This window comes from Cervus elaphus, chromosome 11 (assembly GCF_910594005.1).
Source record: "Cervus elaphus chromosome 11, mCerEla1.1, whole genome shotgun sequence".
In the NCBI taxonomy this organism is placed as follows: Eukaryota; Metazoa; Chordata; class Mammalia; order Artiodactyla; family Cervidae; genus Cervus; species Cervus elaphus.
Window position 1 is genome coordinate 75894112 of NC_057825.1, and position 24048 is coordinate 75918159.

General features: G+C 37.1%; 2 protein-coding genes across 4 annotated transcripts in view; one reads left to right on the forward strand and one right to left on the reverse strand.

Annotated features, from left to right (window-relative positions):
- The window catches only part of SRBD1 (S1 RNA binding domain 1), a 228280-nt gene that overhangs the window by 100616 nt on the left and 103616 nt on the right, over window positions 1-24048 (forward strand). The window lies entirely within an intron of this gene.
- Window positions 19991-20614, reverse strand: LOC122703686 (peptidyl-prolyl cis-trans isomerase FKBP1A-like). Its single transcript, XM_043918110.1, has one exon. It carries the CDS (start codon window positions 20547-20549, stop codon window positions 20223-20225), a length of 327 nt encoding a protein of 108 aa, XP_043774045.1. The 5' UTR covers window positions 20550-20614; the 3' UTR covers window positions 19991-20222.

The window sequence follows — 24048 nt, forward strand, 5'->3', positions numbered from 1 at the left end:
GACAGGACTGAAGCGATTTAGCAGCAGCAGCAGCAGCAAACTTAACTATTAGTAGCCTACTGTTGACCAGAAGCCTTAACATAAACAGTTGATTGATGTGTCAGTCAACTTTGCTGTATGTATTATATGCTATATTCTTATAATAAAGTAAGCTAGAGAAAAGAAAATGCTAAGAAAATAATGAGGAGAAGTACATTTATAGTGCTGTACTTTGTTTATTGATACTGTAAGTTTGTTATGTGTTTCCAAGGTGAATCACCTATCACTACCTACATCAGTATCATCTTATATGATATAAAATATTATAAATGTTATATAATTAGTATTACTAACACTAGACATCAAAAGTGAAAAGTTCATGTAAAAAAGAAATTCATATCTATAGGTATAATGATTCAGGCATTGATAATAAAGAAGTAGCAATATGATTTCTTTATGGTAATTTAGTGTAATCAATATGATTGCTTCATAGTGGCCTGGCCTATACACTGATGAATGAATGGTTATAAAATTTTTGCATCATACCAATACAGTTATATTTATGATACATTATCAGAAATACTGTTACTTTTTTTTTTAAACCACCTACCTGTAATCGTGGGCTGATAAATGCTGTTTCTCCAATTAGGAGAAAGACAGGCACACTATACAGTAAAGAAATTCTGTGAGAGCAAAGTAATAAAACAGTAAGAAAACTAGCACATTATTAGTTTTATATTAAATATCACTCTCCTTATGCCTATATAAGCTTAGGCTATCCTCTTCAATACAAAGTCTTGCACACAGTGTTTTATACATTGTGGATTCTTAGGTGGTGATGATGACACAAAAATGTCACCAACAGTTTTTGCTGTACAGTTACTAGATTTTCACACAAAGACACACACATACACAACAGATAAGTTTCTTCACTGTATGGCATAATTATTATTTACTGTTCATTACGTGGAAGTGGATCATCATCATAAAGGTCTTCAGCCTTGTTGTCTTCATGTTGAATAGATGGAGGAGGAGGAAGAGAAAGAAGGGGGGGCTTGGTCTTGATTTCTCAGGGGTGGCAGAGGCCAAAGAGGTGGAGGAGATGGAAGGGGATGCAGGAGAGGCAGGCATACTGTCACTTTATAGAAACACATTGTAATTTCTGCTTTTTGCTTTTTCATTTCTCTAAAAATGTTTCTGTATGGCACCAGTCCCTCTTCCATTGTTTGCTTTAATTTCAGAGCCTGTATCATAGAAGGTCCATGTTGTACAAGAAGTCCAAAGCAGTCTTGAATAATTGGAACCCTTATGTCAGATTGTATAATGTCAATTAGTTTTCTGATACTTGTTCTTCTGTATCTTCTTCCTTATTTGGCGCTGGGTCAGAAGTACTCACCTCCATCAAGTCTTCTGTTAATTCCCCTGGTATGGTGTCTGTTTGTTCTTGAATTTCTCCAGGATCCATATCTTGAAACCCTTTACCCCCAAACGTATTTTTGTTTTGTTTTGTTTGTTTTTTTACCCCCAAACTTTTTTTTGCCATATCCACAGTCTTCTTTCATGATGTCCTTGATTGGCTATGTTGTAAATTCTGTGAAGTCATGCACACTGTCTGGACAGGAATTTTCTGTTTCAGACCTGTTGGCTTTCATGGATTTTTCTATAACAAAGTCATTTTCAGTGGTATCATCCTTCCCAGATTTTTATGATCTTTCTATTGGAGATCTCTCCCATAATGTTGACAATCCTTTCCATAGAATACTGTGTGTAATGAGCCTTAAAGGTCCTAATGGACCCCCTGATCTAGAGGCTGAATTACAGATGTTGTGTTTGGGGGTAAGTAGACCACTTTGACTTCTTTGGTGTTGAACTCATGGGGTTCTGGGTGGCCAGGGGCATTGTCCAATTTCAAAAGAACTTTAAAAGGCAGTCCCTAACTGGCAAGGTATTCCTGACCTTGGGGACAAAGGATTGATGGAATGAATTCAGAAAAAGGATACTTGTTGCCTTGACCCTCTTGTAGAACCCAAAGAGTGGCAGCTAGTGTTTATCTTTTCCCTTCAAGACTCAGGGGTTAGCTGCTTTATAGATAAGGGCAGTTTTGTTGCATAGACCAGTACAGTTAGCCTATTCCTTCCTGCCTTTAATCTTGTGCTTACCTTTCTTCCTTACTAGTAAATGTCCTTTGTGGCATTTTTTCCCTAGAATAGGGCATTTTGGTCTGTATTAAAAATCTGTTCAGGCAGATAGCCTTTCTCCTTAATAATTTTCTTAATGGCATTTAGGAGCTTGTCTGCTGCTTCTTGGTTGGCAGAAGCTAGTTCTCCTGTTACCTTGATATATTTTAAGTCAAACCTCTTTCTAAAATTATTAAATCATCCTTTGCTGGCATTAAATTCTATCCTTAACCTCCCTTTTGCATTAATTAAGTTGTCATATAATGACTTCACTTTTTCTCAAGTCATATTAGAGTCTATAGGTATGTCTTTCTTACATCAACCCTTCACTGATATAAAAGCTGCATTTCCAGTATGAGATAAAAAAAGGTATTTTGCAAAAAGGGTGAGGATTTTGTGCTTGCTGGCATGGCTGCATTGATTCACAAACTTGCTTTTCTTTTTTCACAGTGGTCCTTATGTTAGATTCCTTTACCTTGCTTGAAGTGATGGACAGCCGTAGTTGCAGACCTCAATCTATGGTACATATCAAGCAGTTCAACTTTTTCTTGTGATGCCATGACGTCTCTGCTTATTGGGAGCACTTCTATCATCATTAGTTGCACCTTATGTGGTGTTATTCAAGGTTAATGGAATTGCACTAAACACAATGAAAAATATGCAGAAACCACAAGAGATCACTTTTCACTGTGATACACAATTTGTTAGAGAGATGAAGTGCTCAAACAGTGATGATTACCATCACACAGTGTTTTAAGCAGATCCTCTCTTAGTATAGTAGCAACAGGTGGTGGCTCTGGAATTATTACAGTAGTACTGTATTACTGCAATTAAGATTTAATACTGCATCTTCACATTTGTTTATATTTCTCTTGACTAGGAATAAAACCATATACAGTCTGTAAGTGTGATTTTAACTGTTCATAAGACTTTTGTTTATCTTATAGTAATAAATTATGAAATAGACTAGTATGTACATATATTTTATGCATTCATGATGTATCTTTTTCTTAATTTTTAAACGATTTCTAGGCTGTGCAGTTAATCATGAGTTTTTTAAAATTGTTGCACATCTCCAAAAAATTTTCCAGTATATTTATTTAAAAGAAAAATCTGTGTATAAGTGGACCTGTGCAGTTCAAATCCATGTTGTTCAGGGGTCAACTGTAAACTGTAGATTTTTCATATATCTATAAAATAACATGCTGAGATTCAGATTGAGATTGTATTGAATCTGTAGATCAAGTTGGGGAAAACTGACACCTTGACAATATTGAGTCTTCTTATCTATGAACATGGACTGTCTCCCTTTTTATCTAGTTCATTGATTTTGTTCATCAGAGTTCTGTAGTTTTACTCATTTATACATGAATCTTATGTGTGTATTATTAAATTTATACTTCAGTATTTTGTTTTGGATAATAATATAATTTTTTAAAAAATCTATCATATATTGTTTTCAATATTGTACAAAATAATGATTCAGTGTTTTTATAGGTTATACTTCAGTTAAAATTATAAAATATTGGCTCTTTCTCTGTGCTTCATGTTACATCTTTGTAGTTAATTTATTTTATACCTAGTAGTTTGCACCTCTTAATCCCCATCCCCTATTTTGCCTTTCCCTATCCCCATCTCACCCCTGGTAACCACTATCTGGTTCTCTGTATCTGTGAGTCTGTCTAGTCAGAATATTAGGGTGGCTGATGGGATAGGGGGAAAAAAAAAAAAAAAGCAAGCTATAAGCAGTCCACAAGACTCCCTTCAGAGCAAAAGACACACAAATTGAAAGTGAGAAGATGGAAAATTATATTCCATGCAACTGGAAACAAAAAGAAGGCTGTTTAGCAATACTCATGTCAGACAAAGTAACCTTTAGAACAGAGTCTATAATAAAGAAAGGCATTTTATAATGATAAAGGCATGGATACAAGAAGAAGATACAGCATTCATAAACATATATGTACTTGATATAGGAGCACCTAAATATATAAAGCAAATGTTAACCAATAAAAAGGGAGAAATTGATATTAATACAGTAAACAGTGGAGGATTTTAACACCCTGCTCACTGATAACCTTGCTGCATAGAGACTACACTAGATTGTTGGGTTTTTTCTTTCATCACTTTGAATATGTCATGCTGCTTGCTCTGGCCTGCAAAGTTTCTGCTGAAAATCAGGTGATAACCTTATATGGTTCTCTTGTATGTGATTCCTTTTTTTTTCTTCTTGGTGCTTTTAGAATTCTCTCTTTAACTTTTGACATTTTAGTTTCATGTTTTGGTGTGGTGTGGGTCACTGGATTTATCTTGTTTCAAATTCTGCTTTCCATATTAGGATATCATTTCCCTTCTTCAGATTTGGGAAGTTTTCAGTCATAATTTCATAAAATTTTGACCTGTTTGAAATTTTGAAAGTTTGAAATTTTCGTCTTCTACCCTTTTCTCTCTTCTCCTGGGACCCTATAATGTAAATGTTAGTGTGCTTGATGTTGTCCTAGAGGTTTCTTAAACTATTCTTATCTCTTAACACTTGTTTTTCTTTTTGCTATTCTGTTTGTCCATTATTCTGTCTTTGAGATAGCTTATGTGTTCTTCTGTATCATCTAATCAGCTGTTAATTCCCTTTAGTGTATCTTTCATTTCAGTTTTTGTATTCTTAAACTCTGTCTTGTTCTTTTTTGTATTCTCTAGTTCTTGGTTAAAATTCTCATCATGTCGATCTATTCTTTTTCCTAGTTCAGTTACCATCCTTGTTACTGTTGCTTTGAATTCTTTATCAGGTTAATTATCTCTGTTTCATTAGGTTTTCTTTCTTTTTTTCTTCTTCTTCTTTTATTTGAAACATATTCCTCTCTCTTCTCATTTTGTTTATCTTTCTTGACTCTGTGAAATTAGGTGAAGCAGATACCCAGCCAGATCTGGAAGGTATGTTCTTGTACAGAAGTTCTCCTTGGCAGCATATGTGTGCCCTGTAGCTTTCGTGGGCAGGCTGGATCTGAAGTGAGCACCAGCTGCATCTTCCCCTGGGATGTGCTGGCAGCATCACCTTGGTAGGAGCATGGGCTGGAGTTGGAGGGGCTAGTGACAGAACCAGGTGCAAGCCAGGGCTTCCACTGTGCTCAGTGGCTGCCACTGCCCAGCGGCGGGGGGGCTTCAGGCCCAGTGGGATGGAGCAGGATCCCTGAGGGGATTGAGTTTCTCCCAGGTGGAGTATGATGCTGCCTCAGTTGGGGGTGTCCAGGGCCTGAGGCCTTGGGACTTTACGGCTGAGCTGTTTCAGCTTTTTCCCCTGTGTGCGTGCCTTTGGTTAGAGGCTGGGTTGAAAGTAGGGGGTTGGAGCTGCACTGTTGAGCTGGTTCTGCTGTTGCCAAGTGTGTGCTCAGACATGGCCAGGTGCACCAGCAACGACTGCTTCTGCCCTGGTCATAGCGTGGCTGTGGCTCGAGTCAGCTCTGTTCCCTCCAAATATGTGTACTACTTACTGTTGGCAGTGTCAGCCGCTGCCTTACAGGGGAATAGCGTCGGAGCAGGAGGACCTGGAGCAGGAGCCCAGTGTGGACTCTGGGGCCACCCCAACAAGCTGACCGGAACACCAGGCCGTTTTCAGGCTGCTGCCTCTGTGCTGGGACTGGGAGAAATGTGAGCGCTCTTTCAGAGCTGAGTCTTGGTTTCTTAAAGAGCTCTTCGGAAAGCCCTGCTGGTTTTCAAACCAGACTAAGGGGCTTTGTTTTCCTGGTGTAGGACCCCAGGGCTGGGGTGCTTACAACGTGGCTTGAACATCTTGCTCCTCAGGGAGGCTCCTTGAGCCTGTGATGTTCCCTATTCTCCTGGGTCACCTGCTAGGGGTGTGCGTCCCAACTCGATCACTTCTCCTTCCCTCTTACCAGACTCTGTGTGGTTCATTTTTTACAGCCTTCATTGTAGAAGTACTGTTCTGCTAGTCTCCAGGTCATGTTAAGTGACAACTGCTTTCTATGTGGCTGTAATTTTGATGTGTTCATAAGGAGGGGTAAGCTCAGTGTCCTCCTCATTCCGCCACTGATCCTGCTTCCCTGCCATGGTATTGTGTTTTTAATTTAACATGTTCTTTGCTAGTTTATAGAAAGTGATTGACTTTAATGCATTAACTTTGTGTCTTGCTACCTTGTTATAATTGCTTATTTGTTCTGGGATTTTTTTTTTTTTTTTGCTCATTTTTTTCAGATTTTCTACATAGATAATCATGTTATCTGTGAACAAAGACAGTTTTATTTCTTCCTTCCTACTTATATCATCTGTGAACAAAGATAATTTTATTTCTTCTTTCCCACCCTGTGTACATTTTCTTTTCTTGTCACATTGTGTAAGATATAACTTCCAGTGTGATGCTGAAAAAAAACGTGGTGAGAGGGACATCCCTGTCTTATTCCTGATCTTAGTAGGTAACCTATAGTTTCTTGCCAGGAAGTATAATATTAACTATGCTTTTTTTTTTTTTTTGGTAGATAATGTTTATCAAATTTAGGATGTTCCCTTCTATTCCTAGTTAACTGAGACTTTTTATCATTAATGGGTATTGGGTTTTTGTGGAATGCTTTTTCTGCATCTATTGCTGTGATGATACTACTTTTATAGCATGTTGATGGGTGGACTATACTAATTGTTTTTGAATGTTTAAACAACCTTGCATTCCTGGGCTATATCCTATTCATGATATAAATACATTGTTAGATTTTATTTGCTAATATTTTGTTCAAGATCATTATATCTATGTACTTGAGAGATCCTGATACTGTTATTTTCCTGTCTTGTAGTGTTTCTGTTTGGTTTTGGTAGTAGGGTAATGCTGACCTCATAGAATGAGTTAGGGAGTGTTCCCTCTTCTGTTCTCTAAGAGAGAGTGTAGAGAATTGGTATGATTTCTTTCTTAAATGTTTTAGTTTTTTTAACCATTTATTTTGTGAAATTATAAGGTGTCTTCTATACCTGTACACTAAATACTGACAAATTAAGAACACTTTTTTGTTTGTGTGTAAATATGTACTCCTGTAAGCAGTTCAAACAGTATGGAGTAGTCTAAAGAGCAGAAAAAGTAGTCTAAAGAGTGTAGAAAGTAATCTGTACTCCACCATCTGAAGGTCATGATTATTGGTGAACATGATCTCAGATACCTCTGTGTTGCATATGTTAATACAATCCAATATTAATGAATACCTATCTTTCCCCCTACTTTTTGATGTGTTTTAGGTAAACGTAGCTTTTAAGGTTTCCTTATCATTTAAGGACTGCTGAATGGCATTTTATTACATGTACATATTTTATGGTTCTTTTATAGACTATAGATTTTTCTTTCCAGGGGTGTTATTAAGCACATGGCTCCCACCTGTGAAAACAGCTCCGACTACTAGTTACCCCTAGTATTAATACTTAGTTTTGAAAAAAATAGTGTACTGTCTTATAGTATTGTTTTTATATTACAGTGTCTACTTTGCTCCCTTCCCAAGTGTAAAAGATTCTTATTTTGACTCTTGGTACAGTCTGTATATTTAGTTGTTGTACAGTCACTCAGTCGTGTCCGACTCTTTGCCACTCCATGGACTGTAGCACACCAGGCTTCCTTGTCCTTCCAGAGTTTGCTCACACTTCTGTCCATTGACTTGGTGATGCCATCCAACCATCTGGTCCTCTGTTGTCCCCTTTTCCTCCTGCTCTCAATCTTTCTCAGCATCAGGGTCTTTTCCAGTGAATTGGTTCTTCACATCAGGTGGCCAAAGTATTGGAGCTTCAGCTTCAGCATCACTCCTTGCAATGAATATTTAGGGTTGATTTCCTTTAGGATTGACTGGTTTGATCTCCTTACAGTCCAAGGGACTCTCAAGAGTGTTCTCCAACACCACAGTACAAAAGCATCAATTCTTTGTCGCTCAGTCTTCTTTATGGTCCAACTCTTGCATCCACACATGACTACTAGAAAAACCATAGCTTTGACTATACGGACCTTTGTAGGCAAAATAATGTCTCTGCTTTTTAATATGATGTCTAGGTTTGTCTTAATTTTTCTTCCAGGGAGCAAGTGTCTTAATTTCATGGCTGCAGTCATCATCAGCAGTGATTTTGGAGCCCAAGAAAATACAGTCTGTCACTGTTTCCATTGTTTCCCCCCCTATTTGCCATGAAGTGATGGGATTGGATGCCATGATCTTCGTTTTTGAATGTTGAGTTTTAAGCAAGCTTTTATAAATGAGCCAGTGTTTAGTAGTGTTACCTCAATATTTTTTACAAACTGAACACATTAAGTTCTGACACTTTCAAATGAGCTTATTCATTCTCTTCCTTTCCTTTTGCCTGTGTTTAAAATCAAGGCTGAGTACTTGATTAGGAGTATAAGACAGACTTGGAATTTTGGTTGAAATGCTTTGAAATTGTGCTAATAATTTTGAAGGTGTAAGAAAGTTGTTAATACTTTTTAAAGTAGTTTCAATGAGAATTTAAACTCTTTGACAAGCATTTGTTCCAGAGAGACTGTGAAGAAGATAGATATTTCCTCTGGAAACCTAAAGTCAGACTCTCTTTTGATTTCCATAGTTAGGGAGCTAGCAGGTCTCAGTCCCAACACCCTCTCTCCCCCAGTCCATTTTTCTTGCTGAAAAGAGTCCAGAAGTGTGACGTGTTTGTGTTTTCTTTTCAGTCATGGACTGTACAGGCATCTAAGAAAATTGTTTTTCTGCGTATTTTACCTTGAAAGTTAGCTAAACCATAAGTCATAGTTAAATTATCTGTGTTGGGATGTGTTTTCAAAGAATGTTTTTGTACTTTAGGAAATAACGTGTGGCCATAAAGTAGTCTTTTTTCCTTTTCTTTCATGGACGAGTTGCCAGATAACTTTTATTTGTCATATTTATTTTTGTTGAGTTTCATACTCATGTACTTGTGAAATTATGTATGTATTATTTAGCACCGCTGGTTATCCCACTGCTACCTTTCCATAATCGGTTGTCCCGGCTTATGTGCTTTATCAGTAGGTCACTGAGTCACAGAATGTGATTTCATCAACTGGGAATTTGTGAAGAATTAAGTTACAGGAGTTAATAAGACTCTTAGTAGGAATTTAAAATTATTATTTTGTGAAAAAAACAAATAGGGGGAGGGTGGATGGTTACTTGACTGTCTTAAGGCCCCTAGCTGGGCTTGAAAATTAAACTGACAAATTAATAGAGAAAGCATACAAGTTTATTTAATTATGTCTTACATGACACAGGAACTTTCATAAGGAAAAAAATCCAAAGAAACAGTTAAGCCTGAGCATTTTTATACTGGGTTTGATGAAGAGTAGAAAGTTGTGGGGAAGTATAATAGGAGGCATGAAGGATTTTAGCTAAGATTAGTAAGCTGGGGGAAACAGCAGAGTCTGTGATTTTAAATTCCTCTCAACATCCTTCCATCTTTGGAAATAAGGCTGCTCCTTTCCTCCAAGTATAAGAACAACACCTCTCATATGAGAGTCTTAGGACCTGCTTCAGGGTGGAAAGGAAAGGTCAGAGAGGCTTTCCATTTCTCACACTCCTTCAGCTTAAAATAATTACTTTGTCAAAGTGGCATATCTTGGAGTAACATATCCTGATTCCCTTTACTTTCTAATTTTGCATCTTGTTAACTGAGGAGTATACCCCAAGGGTAATTTGTGAATGGTTACTGTATTCTCAATTGGTCTTTTAACTTTTCTTTTCACTTGGTCTTTAGTCGGATGTGTTCACCTCTTCCCGGTTCCCTTGGGAGCATAAACTAGATGTACGTTAAGGGCATAGAGCTATCTTTGCTATAATAGTAGAACATAGAGGTCCATGTTTCCATGATCAACACAGATAGGATACAGGCTTAAAGAAAAGTATTACTCACTTATGCAAACTCTAAACACAAAATCAAAAGTTAAAAGTTCCTAATTGAATGGATGATCAGTTGCTTTACCAGTGAATTCTTTGCACTGTGAAGAGTTCACTTCATAGTTTCTTTAGCTCCTGAGCTATCTTGTTGCATTTAAAACGGAATTTGAGTTATGAAAATTTAAGAACAGATTTTAGTAAGTCTACCTACACATTGATTTCTGTTCAAAACCCCAGCTGGTTGTCACTTGGAAATAGTAGAGACTTAGATTTGTGCCTTTGGTATAAATGCCTGACTTTGGTGTGCTGGAAAATTGTATTATTCTTTGAAATTTAAAAATCTCTCCTCAACCAAGATAAGTATTATTTAGTTTCTTGATAGTTTTATTCCTTATAGATTCAGGTTTTCTTTACATTGGATTAAGTGGTGGACCTTCTTCCTGAATATCCAAGACTGAAAGTTTCTAAACCCAGTGGTTAGCAATAAAGTTCTGAAAATTAAATATACTCAGATCATACAAATGTATGTAAACTAAGGTAGCATAGTCTATAGGTAGGGAACTTGGAGAAATGAGAGTCAATTACATGAAACGTTTCTTTTCTTTAAAAATAGCCCTTGGGTTTAGAGGTATACTTAGGAAAAACAACGATTTATCCATGAAAACTGCTTTGTCAGACAAAAGCATGTGGGTCTGTATGTAACTTTGCATAAGATATGGATGATAGTGATGGGGGAGGAGAGAAAGGATTCAAATGTATTTCAGCAGCTTTTCAGGATAAGGCAAAGCAGAGCAAATAGCCATGCTGTGTGTCTCAAAGGGCCCTTCTGTGGGTATTTCAACTTGAAAGGGGATTAGCATTGGAAGTCTGTGATCATGTCAAACATTTGTAATTGAAGGTGGCTGTTGAAAATAATTCTTAACATAACTGGATTCTAACAGTCTTGCTGATGATGAGGTAAGTGGGGGGAATAGGAAATGATCTGTTTGTCATCGCTTGAGCCACAAAGCCAAGAAACGTGGTGTCTGGGAATGAAGGCTTTAAAAGCCACAACATTGGGAAACGTTTGATAATTGAAATCAAAGAGGCTTTTTGTGAGAAGTGAAGAAGGATTGTATACATGGGAATGTATATGTATAGTGTTGAAATTTTGCTTTTAATGTTGTCTCTTGCCACAGTTAAAGTTGACCTTTTTAATTACTTCAGTAGCCACAGGTAATATAATGATTTTTGCCAAACTATAAGCCTAGGCAACTTAAATGCATGCCTCGTGTAAATAGTCATATTCTGTGAGCATGTTTGGCTTGTTGCTTGTATTTTTTGTCCTTTGAAATCAAGTTTTAGAACGTTTTGGGGAAAGTTTGTGGGTAACCAGTAGCTCTTTCTAGTGCATGAATATGATTTTCACTTCTGTGGATAAATTATACATCTTGAACTGTATACATTCATCTGGATATTGGGTGAAAAAATTACAGTATGATTTGGCTACTAAAGAACATCTATTACATCTGCACATTTACGTCGCTAACAAATGAACACTTCACCAAGGCAGTCTCTGAGAGATGTGCAGCTTTCGGGGAGAAAAAGTGAACAGGAAATGTTTTTCTTAGAGGATTTTAATAGGGAAACATTAAATGATTTGTGGTGGGTTTTATTTTCCTGAAGCACCTTCTACAACCTGAAATTCAATTGTATATTGTGCTAAGGGATGAGTGCACTGACCTTGTCAAAAGAGTGAGCAAGGATTTCATTTGACTTTGGTTTGTTAGCTCACAATGCTCATGTATATCTGGATCTCTAACCTTGGCTTTTTATATCTCTATCATCGTAGGCAGTCATTCACTATGAAAACACTTGTGTTTCTCTTTTTTCTTTGGATTTGTTCATTTGAAAAGCCTTTCAAAAGAAATTGCAGCCTGCATGTGATTATAGCTATCAGTAGCACTTAAACTAACTGCTGAGATGAAACTTTTTGTTGGGGGCCCTGCTAATTTCAGATACCAATAGAAAAGAGAAGAATTTTCACCCTTAAAAGACCCAACTTTACTAATTGCTAGCTGCTCTTTGGGTTGAGCTAGAGTCCTCAGGGACAGCATTTGATAGCCTAATTTTTGACATTTTAATTTGACAAGAAACAATTCAGGGAAACGACTCAGGCATGTGCCTGAAGTCTTTTCTCACTATGATTGTGATACTCAGGACAGGGAATGCCTTTGAATGTCTGCAGCACTTTGTAAACCCTGTGATCCACTTCATATGATAGTTCAAGATCTTTGGCAGGTGTTTTCATAGGAACTTCACCTAAAAGTACTCCTACACGGTTGAAAGATTTTTTTCTATAGATACTAGGATGTGGGGGTAATGCAATAAATACTGATCTGTGTGACAAAACAACATTCAATAGGGACAATAAATTTAGGTATAAAATATGTGAATTTTTTGACCTCTAGTTATGTCATAGTCTACACTTTTCCAGCTCAGAAGTGTTGTTTCTTTAAAAACTTTCCCTTGGCCTTTAAAGACAGTGGAAGAGACTAATTTCAGATATGAGTTACTTGGTTTGTATCTCTCTCTGTATGATGGAAAATGTACGGTTTTAATCGGAGAAGTTAAAGCTGGAAGCAAATAGAGAGTGCATACACAGTACATAAGCATGCATGGTAGTTAATTTCTGAAAAATTATCTTAGAAATCTATGTTTCTCCAAGTATTTTGGAGAATATTTTAAGGACCAAATTGAAACTGAAGTGGGTGTTTGAAAAATAGCTGCTGAGAGAAGCCTGCTTTCTAAACCTGGGAAATAGGTGATAGAACTGTAAAAAGTGCTTTTTTTGTTCCGTATGTGTGTGTTTCTAATATATGCGGTTTTGTTTTTTAACCAGTAGATAAGGTTGGAAGTGGTACTCTCGAACTTGCTCATGATGGTAGTGATTTGTTTATTCCAGGTGAGGAAAATACATTCATTTCACTGATCAGTGTATCTCCTTGGTATTGGGTTGGGTAGATCATTTGGAGAAGTAGCCTACTTAGAGTCAATTGGTTATGTTCTGTTACTTATTTACAAGTCATTATTACTTTGTATCCTACTTAATTAAGTGAAAAATATTTAAGAGGAAAAAAATGTTTTAATGGATTTGCCAGTCATAAATGTGTGTGCTTGCTCACTCACTTCCCTGAAAACATTTGTCTGTTTCCCTTTCCTTCCTTCCCTCCTTTTCTCTCTTCTTTCTGTTTTCCCCCTCATTTATATAAGGGAAGAAGAAGAAAAGCATCTTTCATATCATTGTGTAAGAATGCCTATGACTGTAAATAATTTCTCTCCTGAAGATTTATGATTTAAATAATTTTTATATCTATTTTAGTAAAATCACTTATGATATCTAGCAATTCACTGTAATTTCTCATAAAGAACAAACACTATTCAGTTTTCTTCTAGGAATAAAAACTCAAAGTTACTCTAACACATGTATACTTGGGTTTGTATTCTAACGTCTTTCTGTTTTTTAACTTTCAGATGAAAATGATGTTGAAATATGATGCCAGGTGTGTGATATGAAACATTAATATTACTGTTGAAATTGTAATTTTACTAATAATTGTCCAAAGCTTGAATTAGTAAATTAGAAATTAACAGGAAAAATTCAGTGGAGCCCTTTGATATAAAATATATTTTCAGAACATCAAGTCATTTAAAATTTACTTTGGAAATGGAGACTTCATAGTTAAACTTAGGAAAAAAATGAAATAATTTTAAAAGTTCTTTCAGCCATTGTGCATAGTTACTGTTGGATGTGATTGCCAGCACTGGGGAATCAGGAAGTCTGTAGTTTAAATTCTTCGGGATCAGATTATATCAGAGATTTTCTTTACACATGATGTTAAGAACACATTAAGTCACCGCTGTAACTTTCTTTTCCTTTCTTACCTTTGGGAATCTCAAGAACACAGCTTTAGCTTTCTTTTTATTTGTGTTATCTTTATATTTGTTTTTAATTTTCAAGAATTTATATTTTTAAGCTACAGCAGGACTAAGTATCTGAACTTCCGGCTTTCTTTAGTATACTGTTTTTTTTTAAAAATTGTACAAATATCTACTTGCCAGGTTTTAAGAACTTGGAGCAGGAAACTTTATGAAGGGATGGGGAGATGTCATCACTTTTAGGTAAGATTAGACCCGGAGGTTATGTTTTTTCATTTGTTAGTTTTGGGGTCCTCCCCTCCACCCCCAGCTATGATTTCATTTTAGCTTTGAGCATTGTTGAGATAAAATACATTTGCCCAAAAGAAGGCCCTAAACAATTAAGATTTAAAATTTCCAGGGATACCAAAAGAGATCAGAAGATTTTAAGAGACTGTTCAGTGACTTTAATAAGCATAGGCTTAATTAAAGAGGTTGCAGTGAGTGTCATTAACCAACTAGCATTTAAGTACCCTTGCTTGTACTCTTGCTTTTTGGTGGAGTGAAAAAAACCGATGACTTAGCATGACTCTTTACAATGACGTTGAAAATTATGAGATATCTGTTTCTGGTTTGTCCTAGTTCTGCTTTTATTTCAGTTGAAATATATACTAAACTCGATGCCAGCACCAAGCTTGTCCGTTTCATGTGTCTGTTTATCATTTGCATGATTTTGAACAATAAACATTCCTTGACAACAGCATCACACTTTGTTTTTACCAACACTCATCGTTATTCCAAACATGAACCCAAATTGGTTTTTATCCATGTTAATGAAAAAAACAAATCCCTCTATTTCAGTGAGTAAAGCATAAAAACATGAGATGCTGGAAAGTCTGGAATCAATTAAGTTAGCAAAGTGTGTAGGAAAAAGACAGCAGACATGGAAAATGATCATATCAAAATGACCTGTTTTATAGAAATAGAAATTTGCAGACTAAGTGGTGAATAAGAAATTAATTTAGGAAATTTCCACTTATTTAATAATTAATTTTATTTAATACATTTGATTTTCAGACTGTAGAATATGTATCTGAGAGTACTGTTAGTCCTTTTATGATTGTAGGTCTGTGTTAATTCATATTTACTTTTATCCTTTCTGTGCTATATATGTTAATTGGCCTCAGATCTGAAAATTACAAAGAAATTACTTGAGCTAGCTGCACAGAGTTGAAGTATAGTATCTATAGTTGCTTAAAAGGCAAGACAAGATAATGTAGACTCTGGTGAATTATTTTACTTTGAAAATATGCACTAAAAGGGTATGGCAAATAAATACATTTCAGTGATGTAGCCACAGGGAGTGAAATGTTGAGGAAGAAACCAATTTGTGCAAGAATTGGAAGACCATGCTTGTTCTGGATGCTTCCAAAGGTTCTCACTTGGACACTATTTTATTTTAAAATACTATTAACTTGAATCCAAGGAAGTCCTGGTTCTTATTTGTGTTTTGTCTTTTGAGGCATGGGAAGAAATCGGGTGTTTTGAGGTATCAATCCTTGGCCCAGGGATCCCTTTGTATTTTTCAATAGAATATGAAAACCGAAATGATATTGAATGTTCTTTTCCATGGATGGTTACACCATTAACTGTGTACTACTCATCTGCTGTTCAGTTGCCCAGTCATGTCCGACTCCTTGCCACCCCATGGACTACAGCTTACCAGGCTCCTTGAATGGATCTACTCATCTGAATAGATCCTGATTTCTTCAGTTTCTGTTGTATCTAACCAAATGACTTGACAGTGAATGCTCCTTCCTAAACAGATAACCTATTCTTATGCATGTACAGTATCTCCTGCTTTGAGTTTTCCTTGAAATCATTTCTTTTTCTTAGACTGAGATATGAGGAGAAATAAAGTAGACCATCATGCCAATATGTGAACCTCTGGGAACAAAAATGGTTACTGATTAACTTTCACAAAAATCTTTCAAAAGGCCCCAAAGCTTTCTAATTATTGAAAAAACCTGTGAAAAGATGACTGGGCGGTGGGAAGTGGGCAGAGGGCGGTATTTGAGTAGGTAGAAGCCTGGCCTTACAGTCCAGAGACCAGTTTTCCTTTTTGAGTTTTAGTTTCAGGTGATCTTGATTTAATTTTATTTACCTCTGGTTCTTTCTAACCCCACAGGTTAGATGAAGAGGGTACTTAACTATTCTGACTTCCTTATGGGAGTTAGATCTTAAAGCACTTACAAAAAGCTATAAATACTACAGAAATGCAAGAGATTCATATTGATCTCAGATCAACTGAAAATGGCTTTGAGGAAATAATACTCACTTGTAGACTAAGCAAAGAATTCTTTGACCATTTTTTGCCTCTGCGTTGAAGGAGCTAGTTTGACCAAATTATCAGACAGCATATAGACAGGTGCCATTGCACTCAGCTGTTTTCCCTTTTGTGAGAGCCTTGAGTTGAATGTTTCTCTGGGCAGCTAATCCTTGGCACCGCAGCTTTGTTCTGAGAGTGGCAGCTGGCACTAGATTGATTTAACCGAGTCTGAGGTTTGCTCTTTTCAGAATGTGCTCTCTGGGCAGCTTCTGTGTTGCTCTGCCATGACCACATGCTGCTGCTGCTTTTCCTGCCTTCCAGCACCACGTGTGAGGCTAAGACATTCTGACACCTGCCATTTGGAACCTTTACTTGCTGAGAAATGTCAAGATTTTCAGACAAGATGAAGACAGATATAACTGATCATTCTTCCCTTTCTCAGAAATAGGCTGAGGTCATTTGTTCATAGATGGATGAATTGCTATAGTAGTACAGTTCTGTTAGTTTGCAGAGAGGCACCCAGATTTGTAAAAAAAAAAGCGTCAAAAGTGTTTATGTGTTCTTATTCTCCTTTGTACCTATTTGGCGTGATATTCATTTGCTGTTTGTATAAGGAAAGGTTTTAGTGATTATCCTTTGGATTTCACAGGATAAATGGTGAGAGTTGGGGGCAGAGGATGCAGTTCTCCTTGCACCTTATTGTTCTTAAGAACCTCACTAGAAAATTGTAGACTTTGGAGGATGAGCTTCTCTTACGATCATATTGTCATGCAGATGCACACACAGATAACTGTCAAAGACAGACCTCCTGTTTGAGGTCCTTGCTGCTGCTGCTGCTTCCTGTTTTTTTGTTTTTTTTTTTTTTTCATTGAGCCTTGGTGTTCTAAGATCAGAGGACTGATTGGTAAATAAGGACAGGAGGAAAAGTAGGGTAACCTGCTGAGTTTGTTCCTGCTAGTAACTGGAATCTAAGTGGTTGAAGAAGGGGCTTGAACACTGTTATAAAATGAAGGCTTAAAAAATTTATTATTTTGCTTTTTCTTACCTTTCAATTTTATGGATAAATTATAATTGGTTGTTGGCTATTAAGTAAGCTCTTTCCTTTATTTCTTTTTAAAAATTTATTTTTAATTGATTCTTTATTTCTTACGTCTTGATCTTTATCTCAGATCTCAAGTTCAGTAATGTTGCAAAGATGGTAATATCTTAATTTTGTGTAATTTGGGAAAGATGTTCCAATGACTCTAGTTATTTTGAATTACAGAAAATGTAAAGTGATTGGATAAGATGCCTTATAAGTTTTTATTAGGAGCCAGACCATTTTGAGAGACTGTGGATCTCTTATAAAACTGTATTCTCTGACATCTCTTTGGACAGCTTCTTAAGTGGCTCTGGGTGGCTCAGTGAAAAAGGAGACTGAGTATTGGCCATCAGACTTGTTCTTGTATTGTAATTTATGAAGACTAATAAAATAATAAAATCCATCTCCAGCAACTGAAAGGCAATGAGGACTAATGGCTTTTATGTTATGAACAGGGTCCATGAATTAGAATATAAATATTTGAAAACATTTTATAGTAGAAGCCTAGGAGTTCTTCAGTATACAAAGCTTCTTGCTTTGGGTCCTAGACTGGCTTGAATTATATAAAGAAGGATTCTTTTGCAAATTTAAATGGGTTTTAATTTTTTAACTGGATCCTTCTTATTACTGTAGTTTTTCCATAAAATCACAGAATCTGTATCTTAGGTCATGGTTATAGAAATAGTATTCATATAAGTTTATTTGCTTTTTGCACATGCATAATCAGTGGGAGGGGGGTTTGGGGGAGAATGGATATACATGTATGTATGGCTGAGTCCCTTTGCTGTTCACCTAGAAAACTGCCACAACATTGTTAATTGGCTATACCCCAATACCAAATAGTTGAAAGTTATCAAGAAAAAAGGAAAAAATATAAAGTAAGCATGTAGTAATTTGGGTTTTACCCTTGAAATGAATCATCTTAATATTGGTTCTACCTGAATCAAATGTATCCTGTATATTCCTGAAGTATGTTTTATGCATTTGTAAGTTATGATCCTAGATAAGATTTGAATTTTAGCTGCAATCTTTGACTCTTCTTCATTCAAGGTACAGTAAATATTCAACAAAGAAAGGGCTGTACTTGTATATAAATTATTTTAAATGCCCTGATATGAAAAACTAATAAAAATAGAAATGTCAAAATAAATATATTCTTTCAAGTAATACACTCTTTTTCTATACTATTTTCCATGGTACACCATTTATCTTTATTTCTACTAGTTTGTAAGGTGGACATATTTCTTATATTCTTTAGTTTATTTTTTAATTGAAGGGTGATTGCTTTACAAAATTTTGTTTTCTGTCAAACCTCAGCATGAATCAGCCATAGGTATACATGTGTCTCCTCCCACTTGAATCTCCCTCCCATCTCCCTCCCCATCCCCCCCTTCTAGGTTGGTACAGAGCCCCTGTTTGAGTTATACTTATATTCTTAAGAATGGTATCAAAATGCAAATACTGACCAATGAATGACTCTGAAAACACTGACACAGAGGTCCATGTTCTTTAGTGCCAGCATGCCATCCACTGTTCTCAGCTAGGCCCACCTGCAGCTGAATTTATTCATTCTATAATGTATTAAAGTCAGCTAGTTGCAGGTTCTTTATTCCCTTTATTCTAAAAAGATTAAATATGTTTAGGATGATAGTTGTGATAGGCTTTGCTAAAACAAAACAGAAAAGCAGATACTATGATTTATATTTGCATATTGCTTATGTGAATGAAAGCCGTTAAGCTTTCACATTTTTCAAGGGCTTACTATTTCTTTTGAATTTTTGAGGCTTTTTTTTTTTTTCCCCAAAGAAAAGCCAGCATCAAGCACTTTTATTGCAGTAATAAAGCAGGGATGGGTTAGGGGAGTAGGCAGCAATTTCTTTCACCAAATCACTACACAGGACAGCAAAAGGGTGAGAGGGAGAAGCCAGGAATCTCTGAGATCAGCAGGGGGAGCTGGCCGTCAAAATACAAGAGATGCTGTGATGACCAGCATCATTTTCTTAAGGTAGAATTCAAGGATTTGTCATGGCCATGTCATGATGGCCTGGGCTTTCATGGGTGTTAAGTGTCTACAAACAGCACCTTAAATTTAACTTTTGATTAAAGTTCTTAAAATTTAGGAAGTAGAGCTTGGATAACTATGAGATTACAAAAGTCCTGGATATCCATTACAAAAAGCACAAGATGGAAAAAAGGCAGGCCCTGAAGAAGGCGTCAGAGGTCCCTGTCAGTCTGGGAACAGACACCTGTGGTGTCCAACATCTCAGTGAAAACAGTTTTCTTTCAAAAGGCAGAGTAAGATTTAAGGGGAGAATTGGGGGGTAGGGCAGTGGAGGCAAAGGCTCTCCCCCTTCACACTTTAGTTTTGGGTAGGGCTTTTAATTCAGCCCAAGGACATCTCTCAACTTGGAGAATAGTTTGGCCCTGAAAAGTGTCTCAAGTCTGCTATGGCTGTGCATTGCAGCAGTAAGAATGTTTAACTTAGAACAGAGAAAACTTTCATCCAAAACAAGATAAAATTAAATAATATCCTTGTCCCGCCCCCTCCACACACCAGTTCCTGTTCTGAACTTAATCCATTACTTGTGTTAATACCTAATACTTAACTGAAAACCTAGAGCCAAAGAACTAAAACTCAGCCTTCACCCCAAAACAAAAACAAACTAAAATGAGTAACTTGAGGTTTATGGCATCTAGTTCAGGTCAGCACACATATGAGGAGGAAGGGGGAAGAGTGAAGCTAGTGACAGAACACATTCAACTAGGGAAGATCAATTATAGGAAGAGTGTAGTGGAACATCAGGAAAAGCTCCATACAGTCTTGTAGGTAGCTGGAGGTGCCCTATCTTTCCATGGCACATCAGAGAATAGGGACTTCAGGAAGGAGGCTAGTCCTGTCATTCCACTCTTAGAAGCTCCACGTCAAAGATGAGAGTAGCATTTGGTGGGATGATGCCTGGGTGCCCTCTCGCACCATACCCGTAGTCTGGGGAGACAGTCAGCTTGGCTCTCTGACCCACGCTCATTTGGGCAACCCCTTCGTCCCAGCCTCGGATCACCTGCTTCTTGCCCAGCACGAACTTAAAGGGTTTGTTTCTGTCCCGAGAGGAGTCAAATTTCTTTCCATCTTCCAGCGTCCCCGTGTAGTGCACCACGCAGGTCTGGCCGCGCTGCGGGAAGGTGCGCCCGTCTCCAGGGGAGATGGTCTCTACCTGCACTCCCATGGCGGAGGAGGCGCTGGCCGCTGGGCGGGGTAGACCGAGAGCCGACCAGGCGGCGGTTTTGCGGCGCTGCCTCCTCCCTCCACGCAACAGCTGAGCGCGTGCCCTGGCACGCCTCCCTCAGGCTTTAGAACACTGTTTCTTAAAGGATAGTCCTACACTTTATTAGAATTTAAAACTTTTGCGTTTCACAAGACCGTTAGAGAAATGAAAAGACAAGGCAAAAATTGGGAGAAAATATTTGCAAATTATGTATCTGATGAAGGACTTGTACTTGGAATAGGCAAAGAACACATAATTCGATGAGACAAGCTGATTAAAAATGGGCAAAGATTTGAATAGATATTCCACTAGAGAAGATTAGGAAAGGCTAGCAAAGACATTGAATAAATGTTCAGCATCATCAATAATTAATAAATGTAAAACAAGCTACAAGTAGATAGCACTTCATGACCACTAGAATAGTTGTAGTCAAAAAGACAGACAACAACAAGTATTATCTAGGAAATGAACAAACTGGAGCCCTTATTCATTGTACCGAGGCAGTTTCTTAAAAATTAAACATAGATTTACAACCCAGTATTTCCCCTCCTGGGAATCTATCCTAGAGAAATGAAATGTACGTCCACACAGAGACTTGTAAATAAATGTTTATAGCAGCATTATTCACAATATCAGAAACTTGGACCAACCCCAAATTCTTTTAACTGATGAATGGATAAACAAAATGCAGTATTTCTAGAACAGTGGAATACTATTTAGCAATAAAAAAGAAGTAGTGATACTGCAGCATGAATGAATCTCAAAAGCATTATGCTAAGTGAAGAAGCCAGACAGAAAGGCCACATACTTTATGATTCCATTTATATGACATGTCCAGGCAGGTGAATATCTAGAGACAAAAAGTAAATTAGTGAATACCTGGGGTTGGAGATGGGAATGAGTACTGCAAATTGGCTCCAAAGGATGTTTTGGGGATGGAAATATTCTGAAATTGGATTTTGGTGATGGTCATACAACACTGAATTATATACTTAAGATGGGTGAACTTTATGAAATGTAAATTATACCTCAGTAAAGGTTTAAAACTTTTATGGTCCCAGCAGCATGAGTATCACCAGTGAACTTGTCAGAAATGCAAATTCTCCACACCAGTAAAGCCAGAACTCTGGACATGTGTACTTTAACAACCTTCAGCAGATTCTGATGCAGCGTTGAGTTTGATAACCACGTGAGAATCAAGGAAGGTTAAATGGCGATGTGGGTAGTTTGGGTACAGCTTACATACATTCAGTCTACCCTGTTACTGTAACTGTAGGAAAGGTTTGAATTAAGGACTGTTGTAATAGAGTTAAAGAAAATTATAGGGCAGTGGGAGTAAAAATAAACTGGCCTTTCATGTTCTTGATATGCCCCTATGAGAAGCTTTATGATTGTGATGTTTGTGTACCACATATATTAGTAAATCCCTGTGTTCTTTTAGACTTGCTGTTACTTAATGAACATAGCATAAACAGGTTCATTTGCCATAACGACAGTGGAAGTTTAGATCCTTGAAAGGAATTATTTCTCCTAAATATTTACACAGTATAATATAGCGGAGCCAGAAATATGCAGTTATCCCAAAAAAGTAAAGATCTGACCATAGATAAAGAAGTAAACGGAGCAGCCTGCTGAACTGAATAACTCCTTCTCTGCCTCTGTCTGTTCAGTGTACTTTTGAAAAGCATGATTAGAAAAAGCAGTTAATCTAGAGTCGTCATCTTACGTTTGGCGTATGCTTTCAGGGTTTGTTTTTTCTTTTTTCCCCCTGAGTGTTATCTGGGTGGTCAAAAGAGATTTCTGAAGTTTCTTGGTTGCCCCAGAAAAGGGTCTGATGATTCAAACTGGGGAGACTGCTGGTTGGTGACTATGTTAGGTAGACTTTGTAGATAAGGTCACCATTAAACCGGGAGGTGGGGTGACTTCTGCAGGGGTATAAGTTCATGTCAGAGGAGAGGAAGGGTTGGCAGGGTGGGGGATTTGAGGTAGAGACAAACATAAGACAAGGAAGGAAAGGAGGAATGAGTAATGGTGTTAAAAATGATAAAATGTGCATGATTTATTAGTGGAGTTCACTGAGATTGTCAGCAATAGCATTTGGGAGAATATTGGGGAATGTAGCACAAACCATTGTTTTTTCCAAAACTTTATTCAACTATAGATGAAAAGAACTGAGCTGTTAGCCGCTGGTAAAGTGTATCTCAGTTTCTGTCTCTCTCTCTAATTATTTTATTTCTCATTGTCTTTTTCTCTTTGCTTCTCTCTCTTTTTTTTTTGTTCTTAGAACTTTTAATAATTCAATTGTATTATTCAGCACTATTATTAGCAAAATATTAGAATATTATTACCCTCTAAGTTGATAATTCTCATTCTGACTTCTGTTATTGGATGGATAATAAAGGAATAATATATCTTGCAATATTCTGAAAAAGTCTGTGCCATAGCAATCTGAATTCCACATATTTTTTATTAGTGGATAAATTCCCCAAGATCTATTTAAGTTTAAAAAAAAAACAGAAGGCATAAAAAAGAAAAAGTAAACCTTCCTTTGTAAGAAAACTCTAATTCATACTCTTAGATTTATATCTAAACGTAGAATTACATTTGAACAAGAATAAACAAACAGATAATCTGTTATTACATGAGTAAATATAAATTAAATGCCTTAAAATCTGACAGTTTTGAAGTTAACCACAAGAATCAGGAGAAGCACACTTTTTGGTATGTTTGGGCAGTAAGGATGGTAGAGAGGTTGACATCATGTTTTTTAAAATCAGGACATTTCAAAATGTTGACCAAAGAACAGTTTAATTGTAAAATTAGATGAGTGTTTCTTCCTTGGCCTCTTAGTTTTGGAAACTTTTAGTAGTGAACGTGAACTATTTACAGTATTGCTGCAAACAACAGCCTATTCCACGGTTAGTGTTGTACTCTTTGAGCCTGCTTTTCTTGTCCTGGTGCAGTGGGGCCCTTCTCCATGCACCCAGTGTAAACTCACTTAGGCATCAGGCCTCCTTCTTGGTTGCGCCTGTGACTGTCTCTTTTGTGAGCTTCCTTTAGTGGTATTGTACAGTACTTGTATCAACTTCATGTTGGACTCAAATGTAGATGGTGGGGGGCAGAAAGGAGGCTCCCCCCCTCCCCAAGGGAAACAGAAGACAGTGAAAGGAAGGGAGAAAGAAAATGAATGCTTGCCCTGGAGAGTGGTAGAGACCCACAATTTCTGCTGGTTCCATTCTTTGTCAGAAACTGCCCTGCCTCAGTAGAGGGACCCAACCAACTGCAGATGGAGAGAAGCTCTGCGTCTCCTTTGTCCCTCAGTTTGTTGATTGGCTTTCCCCATGACAGCATTGGAAGGTACCAGTGATTTTTGTCATCCTTAGCTGTGAATGGCCCACTGACAGCAGTAAAAGTGATTTAAATGTAATTGTTTGCGGTACATTGTAGCAGCTCAGTATCA